General features: G+C 33.6%; 1 protein-coding gene across 1 annotated transcript; it reads left to right on the forward strand.

Annotated features, from left to right (window-relative positions):
- Window positions 1–2,430: 2,430 nt before the first annotated feature.
- LOC132548603 (protein FAM89A-like) lies at window positions 2,431–4,736 on the forward strand. The gene is made up of 2 exons (XM_060212470.1): window positions 2,431–2,846; window positions 4,155–4,736. Exons 1-2 carry the CDS (start codon window positions 2,502–2,504, stop codon window positions 4,446–4,448), a joined length of 639 nt encoding a protein of 212 aa, XP_060068453.1. The 5' UTR covers window positions 2,431–2,501; the 3' UTR covers window positions 4,449–4,736.
- The last annotated feature ends 7,422 nt before the right edge of the window (window positions 4,737–12,158 follow it).

Here is a 12,158-nt window from a genome sequence, read left to right on the forward strand (position 1 = left end):
AAATAACACGGTAAAAGAACCCTCGTGTCGTTCCTCGCCTCAGGATTGTCGGACATGGGTGACCCTATCGAAGAGGTTAAATCTGCGGTCGTCACGGGACGTGCCACACCAAGGCAGCAATTTTAAATCTGAAATGGAAAACTGTGGGCAAGGGAGGAGTATCGTTGTTCAGAATTAAAAAATTACCGTTTCTCTGTCATTCTTTTATTACCAAAGACTTACAAGCTGATGCTGTGACTCAATATCCCCTTTGCTTTATGATCAAAAACCTTATATCTTCAGTTAAGCAGGTTGAATGAGGGACGGAAGAATGCTTTCGATAACACTGGACTTGTCATAGAACCCATCAAAGGACTCTGTAATGCATTATCTTCTTAGAAATGTGTATATATGGAAAGGATCAGGTGTTCTTTAAAGTATAGCTAGGCAGATTATATCATTGCTTGATATATAGACTAGAATACATGAGTATAGCTTCATATGTATACCTGTTTATATCCATAACCCTTGTGGAAGTTCCATGGGGTATGTAGTCGGAGATGAACGAGTCTTTCTAACCGGTAGGTTGGGAATCGGAATCGTGACGTCATCAATATTTATGTCGATTGGGCAACAGAAACTGACTTCCATGCTCGGTAGGTAGTTTTAGACTCTGATATAATGGACAGGCATTATGTCATGGCTCAGATTAATCGAATGACATATTCTTGCGTAATATATATACATATAATCGGACTTGTGGTGAAATTATCCATAATTCGTTTCGCATCTATTTTACAGAACCTCTCGAAGAGGGTGGAAAATTCTGTCTATTAATCACAACCAAGACAAAAAAATAAAATCATGGATATATAGTTAGAACCCTTTAGACCAAATAGAAATTTTCAAGTTCAGAATTATTTCCATGTGGTGTAGGTACACACACTAATCATTAAGCGATAATCTGATGTTTTCATCAAGATTTTTTGTCTTTAATCACGGTGATCGGATCGCCTTTTTACCTCCCATCCTGAGGTATGCACACTACGTTTCTGCTTCTATCCATTCTGTCTCGTCTTCAATTTTATATTATTCGCTTTAAAATTTAATTCACGACTTCTTCATAGCTTTGTTTATAAAAAGAGAAAGCGCATTCTACTCAGATCCTTGTGAACCAACGAGAACAAAAATACATGAAACTAGTCGATAATTGATATTTTTAGTCTTGGGATAAGATTCTGTGACATCTACAAAATGTATATATATACACAAATATTGGAAGTCCTCAACTGCGGGCAACATTCACAGTTAGTTTAAATAGTTTATTGAAAAAACGATGAAGCCGATAATAGGCTACTGGAAAACGTATTTTTTTTTATTTATTCTCCCTTTTTTCTTTCCTAAATCACGTCAATGATATTGCCGATAACCTTGAAAGTTCGTGTAAATTATTTGCAGATGACATCTTCTTACTTTACTCCGATGTAACCATGGAAACAACGATAAACAATGATTTAGATAAAATTAAATGTTAGGCAGATAGGTAGTTAGTTAAGTTTTATCATACTAAGACAGAGGCATTACTTTTTTCCAATTTCAAGATTGATCATCTCACTGAAATCAAGTTTAATAATGCTGATGTTACGTTTGTAGAAACCCATAAGCACCGAGGAGTAGCATTGAATGCAAGCTGTGAATGAAGAAGCCACGTTGAAAATATTTGTAAAAATGTGTCTAAATAGTGTAAAAAATTGTTTTAAAAATTGAAGTACATTTGTGTATGTTAAATAGACGAACATTAAACAAAATCTATAGATCATACACTCTATCTATATTGGAATACTGTTGTGAGGTATGGGACGAATGTACTCCCGGTGATGCAGACAATTTAGAAAAACTGTAGCTATTGTCTATACGGGTAATACTAGAATTGCCTTCCTTTACGAGTAGGGAATCATTATATTCAGAAATTGGACTAGAACTACTTGGCGGCAGAAAAGAAAATTACAGCTCTTGTACAAAATTCATACTGATCTGATCTGATCACGCACCGAACTATCATAAACCGTTACTATTTCACAAAATTCTCAGTTTTACCTCCGAAATGCTCATGATTACTGCCTAACCAATTTCATGCTTCGTCTCTCTTATACAAATCCCCCTCTACTATTTGACATTGGAACAGAAAGTTAAAAGACGTAAATAGTTCCTCTTATTATTTGATTGGTGACAGGAAAACAAATATTTCACGTGCCAGGTTAAGATGTAGTTCAAGTACTCTAAATGATGGCTTATATCACGCGATTTCATTCAGAGGACAGAGTTAACGAAGTAAGGGAGACAACCCCTATAAAGATAATTGCTCTGTGGGGGCGCACCTGTTACCGGAAGTAAGACATACACGGTAAAGTTTGGGAAAATGGTGACTTTGTCAACAAATTACAGCTGTGAGAAAACACCTTAAAAGTGCGTGATGTATTCATAGAAAGAACACAGCCTATCGTTTGCTGTCCGTATTGGGCATGATGGCTGAATTACCAGGTCTACCGCCTCTCCCCAAATGTTTTAGTGATGTAGTGAACATACATGTCAACTCGTCGCTGACAAGTTTTGAAGAAAAAGAGGAGGAGTCGACATTGGGTGGCAGCATCAGTGACACTGAAGTGTCCAGTCTGTCCAGTCCGATGAGTCAACCGGACCGCAGCGTGCTAAGAGACGGCGACACTGATTTGCAAGGCAATGCATCGTCCACCGACTCAAATGTTGATTCGGCTGTCCAGTCGCCCGAGGACCAACCAAGTGGCAGTGAAGAAATGTCTCCTTTCGTGAAGCTTAACACAGCATTATCTACTTTAAAGAATGAAATGGTAAATTGAGCATTGAAGTGACGGCTTTTTGTATGATATCAATAGTATTAATGTATTCGGAACGTGTAGGTATACATTATGTACATTATTTATATCTTGCCTAATGGAACATTATACAAACCACATGTATTCATTACAAAACAAATGAAATGTTATTTAATGTAAACATTATTTCATTCTTATATATACATATACATTTAACAAGACACTAGCAATCATTAGTATTGAACACGTTTTCCGACTTGTATTAATCCGTCTTTGTGATTTACATTACATAACTTTACTATTACTAAAAATATTGCAAATGTTATTTGAATGTAAACGTAATTTTACAAAAAGATATAATTTGTAGTAAGTTTCTAAAATATTGCTCTTAAGTAATACTGTCTAAAAAAAGGACAAAGAAATAGATAGACAATCTGTATTTGCATGAGGACATCTGTCCATTGGTCTTTGGACAGGTATTTGCCATTGATATTTGCTTTGAGGCAATTTCCTTGGGAGTAATGTCCCTTTTATAACACACATCATTTATAACGTTTGTTTTGAATAATACTGCTTACAGACTGAAACTTAGGGGACATGACCATGATCAGTACTATAAAGTAGTGTAGATTAATGGGCATTACATCTGCCTTTAGACTCTCTGCAGACAAGATAATGCAGTTGTCACATGTGTGTCTGCTGATTACCATTTGCTTAACTCAATGATTGGAAGATGGTATTTGAAGCAGACATATTTGGTTATATGAGAAAACCATATATGCAATCTGTTAACACTCATGATCAGTTGTTAAAGAAATAGGATGTAATTTTTTCTGCTTAGGTCATGTTGCACTGCTTGATATATAATCAACATGGAAAACAATATGGAGTGCAGTCCCTTTATTGGGGCGACAGGTTTCTATGTAAAAACATCTTGTTTAACTTAATCTCTCCAAGGGAAAAGTATTTATCAACACCTACTGGTTAGATAAATCTATTGAAAGGACATCAATCTGCAGACCTAATTTCATTGATTGATTATGGTTTGGAGGTTGGGTACACGGCATGTTCCAATAGGTCCTTCATCAGTAAAATTTCATTTATAGCTTCCCAAAGAAGGCACACATTTGATACATTCTTGAATTCAGGTCATAGAGAGGTATCATTTGAAGGTTGTAAAGCCTTTACAGATGATATTTATGGTAACTTTGGTGTAACATAAAGTTGCTTCAGTTTTTGAAAATGTTTTGATTGTTTTATACAGGAATTAATGGATGTAGTTGTAGTTTGCAAATGGTTTATACCTCTCCTTTTCATTCACAGGCTGGTCTGAGGGAACTTGATGTGTCACTACTTTGCCAGCTGTGGTCATTGAATGATGCTATCCAGGAATATAAAGTAGCAGTACAAGACCGGTATTCGGAGACCAATTCTGAATATTCATGGGGCATGAACAGTCGCACCAGTAGCATTGGAAGCTTTGACGACTATGATTGGAATGCAGATATATATCTAAAACCTGAGGGTTATGTAGACAGTTCCCTCCATGGTAGTACATCCAGTCTTCTGCAACAGATCAACGAACTTAAGGAACGTGCCGAATCAGAGTTTATATGATTGTTGAATTATTAAGTATGGAATGAATTTTCCTTTTTTATCTTTGAAAATGAAGAACTGCTAACCATAACAAGATCTCCAATAGATTGGTATTCATGATGATTCACAGCTATATTGATGACACTCAATGATATCTTGTATTGTGTCACAATTTTAAAAAAATATAGCGTGTTTAATATCCCTAACTTTTTTTTTTTGTTACAAAATCTTTAATGTTTTCCAAATTTATGCTCACTAAATAGCTAACACACATTTTAATAAATATATTTTGGAATTGTTTTGAGATTGATAACGGTCAGAATTAAAAGTTTATTGTTAATTTTTTCTATTGTTTCTAGTAAGTTTTTATTGTACCAAACTGTTAATAGATATAATATGTAACTCCATGTTATCAAGGCTAATCTGTCTTCTCTTTCTCTTTTTTTTTTTTTTGGGACCTTTGACTTTTGAATAGAGAATACATAAATATTAGATATTTGGAATCGAGTTGACTAACAGATGTGTTTTTCATGTTTGAATGTTTAACAAGCATTGTTCCTATCTCATTCTGTTGTATTTTTCATTGATTTTTGTTATGGTGTTGGAACTTGTGAGTTTTTGTCTGAATTTTATCTCTATAATTATTAGATATTGTCAAGTCTTGCCCCTGAACAGTTACCAGCAAACTTACAATAAATGTCTCAATTGTGTCATATTGTATCTTTACAAAAAAATCTTTTGTTTTCAGAAAAAATGATTTTGCATTATACTAACAAAACTTTGCATGGGTTGTTGAGTATATACCTTATAACAGGAATGAATATATTCTATTAATTTATATGTGAATTCACTTTTGTGCATAATTTAATGAAGAAGGATATTGGAATGGAAGTATTTTCAAGACAAAGGCAGAACCATTGGTATTTTCAATGAGTCAGAAGATAGCATTGGGCATTTTGAAATGAAAAGTTGGTTGAGATCAGTTTCAGCAGGAGCTGAAAGTAAATTCCAGTTTCTGATCAGGGTATTTTACATTCCCTATCTTACACTGCAGGACACGTTCTTTGTTGCTACATTTTGTATTTAGGTTTGTTTTGTTTAACATGGTATAATGAATCCTGTACATTAATATATATATATTTATACATTTTATATTTTTAACAAATTGTTGATTTTGATGTTTTCTTGATATTTCTTTCGTGTTGATTAAAGCATTTCTAGTGCTAATTTTGCTGAGGTTCTGGAGTGTACAGTTTTGATGAGATTGATTTGTGATCAATTTTTTGTAAGTTTGAAACTGAGTGATTTAATATGAAAATAAGAGATGCACACCAATATAAATTCCACAGAGAATTTAGGTCAGTGAGCTTATATTAACTGCTTTTGTGTGTTGATGGCTGTGACTCGGCAAGCTTTGTACTGTTGAAAGGGTGCTTTTTTAGTGTATTAGGAAAGGATTTCGAAGAGAAATGCAAAATGTATTTTGGATACATCAGGGTAGATAAGTGTTGTATTACATCAGGGTCAGAAAATGTTGTTAGGGTATATTAGGGTAGAGAAGTGCTGTTTGGGTACATCAGGGTAGAAGGGTGCTGTTTGGGTACATCAGGGTAGAAGAGTGCTGTTTGGGTACATCAGGGTAGGAGAGTGCTGTTTTGGGTATATCAGGGTAGAAGAGTGCTGTTTGGGTACATCAGGGTAGAAGAGTGCTGTTTGGGTACTTCAGGGTAGAAGAGTGCTGTTTGGGTACATCAGGGTAGAAGGGTGCTGTTTGGGTACATCAGGGTAGGAGAGTGCTGTTTGGGTACATCAGGGTAGAAGAGTGCTGTTTGGGTACATCAGAGTAGAAGAGTGCTGTTTGGGTACATCAGGGTAGAAGAGTGCTGTTTGGGTACATCAGGGTAGGAGAGTGCTGTTTTGGGTACATCAGAGTAGAAGAGTGCTGTTTGGGTACATCAGAGTAGAAGAGTGCTGTTTGGGTACATCAGGGAATATTTGCATTACTAGTAAGGGTGGTAGTACTTGGATATGTGAGGTGCAAGAACTAGATGTTTGGTTACATTTGAAATGAGATAAGTGCAGTTTTGGTACATCATGGTGAAGGATGTTCAAACACATTTAGATAAGGACTATTTTGTACAGGTGGATGTATGAAAACTCGAAGAAATTCAACAGCACTTCTATCTACTTAGTGATGGTATAAAATCACGTTGATGATGTTGCCTTCTACTGTGTGGCATGTCGACATACACTTTTATCGATGGGGTACCAGATCAGTCAGAATAATGATTTATCAGTTTTAAAGTGTGTATTTTCTCATTTCTATCATTTATATATATAAAATACAAACCTAGAAAATATGACAAATGTGTAGGCTACCAAATGCATTAATTGCATGCATGTGATTTATAAAAGGACTCTCTGTTTCATATGTAAAGGTATGGAATGATAGTGAAATCTGTTGTAACTTACAAATTGAGGCTGTGACGTTAAGCTGGTGTGGATTCTTGGTATAGAATATTGAAAATTTTGAAGCTTCCCAATCTGTACATTTTTTTTCAGGTCAGTTTTGCAGGTAAATCAAAATTTTGGTAATTTGTATATATATATTTCTTTCTTTTTCAAACAAAAACATCAGTAGGTTGTGATAAATATATTTTTCATAATGTATAAATCTATATGTAGTGAAATTGTAGGCCAAGGTAACCACATAAACAAAAAAATTTACTAATACATGTACCATATATAGTGGCCATATTGAATTAATCAAATGTAAATTTTACTTTTTAGTTTAATTAGTAACCTTTTGTTAGAAAAAGCTTTATTTGGTGTTAGTGTGTAAATACTTGCGCTATTTGTATGAAGATTTTTATGCCAAGTGTACACATTTCATTTCTTGATGAAATAAAAATTGCTGCTTTGACATGTAAAATCACATTTTGATATTAGATTGGAATTGCCATTTATTAGAAAGAAGTTGTGGTAATTAAAAATAGTTCTGATTTAAAATGAATTGGTGTTTATTAAATTGTACAGTTGTAGACAAGAATTTAAGATGTAAAATGACTGTTTTTTTTAAACCCGTTTTTTGGTACGATTAATATCCATTCAGGTTGGTGGCGTTCACACTAAGATGCCATGTACATGAATGACCTCCATACCATTTGTGTGTGTTCATGTAGTCTTGTTTAGTTACAGCATGTCTAGTCAGGTATATGTAATTGATCATTTTCAATATCAATCCTACAAATGTGAAGCATTGCATGTGAGGGGAGATAACTACATATACGTTAAGACATAGCTCCTTGTTTTTGTGAGGGGAGATAACTATTGTTACGTTAAGACATAGCTCCTTGTTTTTAGTTTACATGTCATGTACAAATTTCATGGGTTGTAATTCTAGCTCCTCTTTTACAATACATGTAATTATACTTGTAATCTCCTATTGGTTTAATTCCCCATGTGACATGTTTCTTTCCCCGACCAGTCCTTGCTGGACTTACACCTCAATCAGCACTTGTCTTAAACATGAGTCAATGCAAGTCTTATCTGTCCCTTAAGTTTGAGGCACAAAATACATTGTTTATTGATTAATATGTTGTGCATTATGTCTTCTAGTGAATGACTAGCATTCATAAGTACTGGTGCAAGGGAAATATTTTGAGTCTTTTGTAATGCCAGTATTGATAATGTATTGTGATTTTGCAAACAAAGATCGTTTTCCGCTCTGTAAATCTCTGTTATTCACAAGAAAATGAACATCAGATGGAATAAAAGGAAAATAATTGTTAAAATGACATATACCAGGTATATGTTTGTTTGGTGGAAAAGGTGTGGTTGATATATGTTCACATTATCATTGCTTTCCTAATTTTGAATACAGTTGACTTTTGCCTGTAGAGTCTTGTATATAAATAGAATGCAGAACTTAATGATGAAGAATTCATAAACATGTACTGTATACAAAAATTTTTTTTTATTTAAAATAGAATTTGCCAGATATTCAAGAAATCTTAGAAATGAACCCACGTAAATATTTAGAGTGGAATAACACGAGATTTAAAAGTGCACAAACATATTATGATTTGTTTCGCAAAGTTACAATTATAATTTCATTCTTTTGAAAGATATGCTGTTATTTTGATCCTTAACAACATGTGACTGAACAGGATTTCTGGTAAAACTTTGGTCGGGTCACAAATATAGAAATACTGATTATATATAAACTTGTTGGTTTTAACATGCAATTTGTACTGTAATGCTATTTGAAACATAAATTTGTATGACTTTAAAATTATTTACATCAGCAGCGTATCAAAAACTGTTTGGTTTAAGGGTTTTGCTTTTCATATCAGTTTCAAATTGGGACCACCACGATATGTTATTGTTTTGTCTCATTTAATAGAATTTTTTAGTCTTTTCTTGGTGTTAATATTATTAAACCTATGCCAGAACAATGGTAAAACTTGCCTTTCCTCCTCCCAATATTAGTGAATATATGACGAGAGTGTACTGTATAGTTTTAGACCCAGTGTAATTTACAACTGTGTGAACTTTTACACGTATACAGTACAAGGCACTAGATGATAACTTGGTAATAGGTTGACACTTTGTTTTTAATATCTTTTGTTCCTAATTTGACCAGTATTCCACATATAATATATTATCATCATTATTGTGTTTTTTTTAAGTATGTAGGTGTAGGATATGTTAAATATTGTGATGTTTTTTAACGTTAAAGTTATTGTACTACTTAACATTACCAATGAGGCCATTTGTAAAATTGGTTTGTTTTCTGCGTATTGTCATATTTTTCCATGGCAAATGATCTGTTGTGAATTGTGTTTTTTTTTTATTCATATTGCAGATGGATATATTGAAATTGTAGTTACACAAGAAACACAACCATTTTTTACAAATGGCCTTATGTTCATACCAGCTACCTCTAAAAGTTTTTAATCATAAACTGCATTTTTTTTTCTCCAATAATTTAGAGTACATACATTTTCTTGAGTGATGCAAGCTACATGTTAGTATGCTCATATTGTCGCCCTTAAGACATTAATTGGTTTGCAAGAGTGGTGTTCACTTGAATATTGCTAATGTCAACAAAATTGTTTTGTTCCCCAGAATTAGTTGAAATAGAAACACCTAATGTTGATAAGATGTCTATGGTGCTGCACTCACGAATGAGCACCGACCTTGCAAAGTTTTCTTTTGTATCAAAAGTGGGCAAATTTCAAGTGCATTGATGTTGTGCAACAATCCTCAAAAAAATGAATGATACATGAAGCAGCAATGCTGTTCGAGAATTTTAAACAAAATATTGTTGTATTCTAGAAGTTTTCAGAGGTAGATTGCAGCAGCTGGTATTTCTCTATGAAAGAGAATCTACGATTGGAAACAGTTTAAAAGTTGGAAATTTTGTTAAAATCTTTTTGTGTCCTGTGTTCAGTAATCGTAGCTCAATATAATACAATATAGATTTATTTATAGATTTTATCCAAATATTTCTAATATATTCCACCACAGTTCATATCTATGTAGCTACTTACCAAGTTATAAATACCTGCATATTATAATTATTTAGTAATATAAATGTATAACCTTAGTTGTTATGTGACCTGTGACGTTAAAAAGTTAAATGCCTGCCATTTCCTATCCAACGAAATGCTTTGTAAATATGTGGAGCCCATCTATAAAGCTTCCATATTATGTCAAGGAAATCTGAACTCTGCAAAATACTTTTCTTTTTAAATTATTTTTTTGTCAGTTCCCAAATTCTTAGTGAGAAAAAAAAACATGTATGCATATACATCTGTAGTCTGATGGTAACTACCAACAGATCCAGGAGGTTTGTCTGTGGGCAACGTTTTAGTCATTATTAGCACTGAATGCTGTTCAACAGATCTTCTGTGACTGAATCAGAACACATTGGGCAAGGAGGACATTGATGCTTTGTATCATATCGTATATTCAACAGCATTTAACAAAATGTTCATCTTTATTTCAAAACTACAGCATGGATCTGATCACTTCTTGTGATGGACCTTATCACTTCTTGTGATGGATCTTATCACTTGTGATGGACCTTATCACTTGTGATGGACCTTATCACTTGTACTGGATCTTATCACTTGTGAAGGACGTTATCACTTCTTGCGCCGGACATTATCACTTCTTGGTATTCAGTGCTTTTTGTGTGTGATTTTTTAAGTGCTGCAAAATTTTTTTCTCTCCATATTTTTGTTATTATTTTACCATTTCAAATGGGTTCAGATAAAATTGGTGATCCCCATCAAGATCATTAGTGAGGTAATGAACTATGTATAAGCCAATGCTTAGTGGGCATCTACTCTGAGTATATTGTTACTTTATCTACATTGTTTTCAAAAATTATAGTCTCTAAATCAAAAAGTAAAAATAACAAAAAAAAAAAAAAAAAAAATCTGAAATTACCTTGAGATTCAGGTGGAACTTGCCGTGGTTTGAATAAGATATTATGCCACAGTATACAAAGTAATTGATGACAGAACTCCAGTTACTGAATGTACTTCCCATTTTACAAAATGAAGATGAAGAGAAATCAGTTCAGATGTTTTATACTGTATAAACATGATTTGTATGTTTATTTATGTAGTTTAAGGTAAAGGATACTCGAGTGCCCATTTAGGTGCTTTAAAGTGGACATATCCTATGGAGGTACTACAAATATGTCATCGATGGAAGTGCCTTGCTGGTATGTGCTGTTTTGTTTGTTTGCAATATCACAGGTGTAGATTTTCAGATTGTTGTTGAGAGTATTTCATCCTGTTAGTCCTTTGTGTATTAAAGTTACATACATAATTCAAATTTGTTGATTTTTATTTTGAAAGAGCGATGTTTCCGTTTAATAAGACCATACTCTGACAAGACAAGACCAATTGCAATTGTGCAAAGAGATATGGGATGTAAATGTCATGAACAGTTTTTTTTAAAAACATTGCGGTCTTTTAAATCAAAAGAAACTAAGAAAAACCCAAAATGTCTTGATTTACCTCGAGGTTCAGGTGAAACTTATCCTTATTGGAATCAGGAGTCGCAAAGGGTGGCATTATCACTCGCACCCAGCTGTTGGTGTAAAACCTGAATATGATGTATATACATACACAAGTATAACAAGTTGTGATGTTGCTCAATTATGTACTGCTACTGTCATCTGAAGATCTAATACAGTGAAAGTGCAAAACATAACATCTTTCGTCAATTATCAATTTAATTTCCTTTGCATCTCCCCAACTTCAACATTATACATATATATTATATATCAACTTCATAGTAAGAGTTTATATCTTGAAGTAGATCCTGTGTGTTTGACTGTAGACATTTGAACAGAGCTCGTGTTGTCCATGAACAAATTTTTGTAACGCTCCATAAGCTCTGGAGTAATACAAGTCACAAAAAACAGAAAAATTTGATGGTTACAGAAAAATGGCAAATAGTAAAATGTCTTCAATAAGATAAAGCACAACTAGGGCACTAACCTAATATATACAGAAAGTTTCTTGGAGTTGAGTGGAATGGTTTTGAAATGGTCTGCAAATGTTTCGCTGGGGACAATAAGATGTCATGTCACAGTAAGAAAAAGAACTGATAACAGACCACCACTTACTGTAAACACTTGTTATGAATATATTTCTTATTTTTGCAAAAATCAAGATAAAGTTACACCTGTTTGAATGTTATATACCC

Source organism: Ylistrum balloti, unplaced genomic scaffold, assembly GCF_031769215.1.
Source record: "Ylistrum balloti isolate Yb309-2 unplaced genomic scaffold, AGI_CSIRO_Ybal_v1 Utg370018, whole genome shotgun sequence".
In the NCBI taxonomy this organism is placed as follows: domain Eukaryota; kingdom Metazoa; phylum Mollusca; class Bivalvia; order Pectinida; family Pectinidae; genus Ylistrum; species Ylistrum balloti.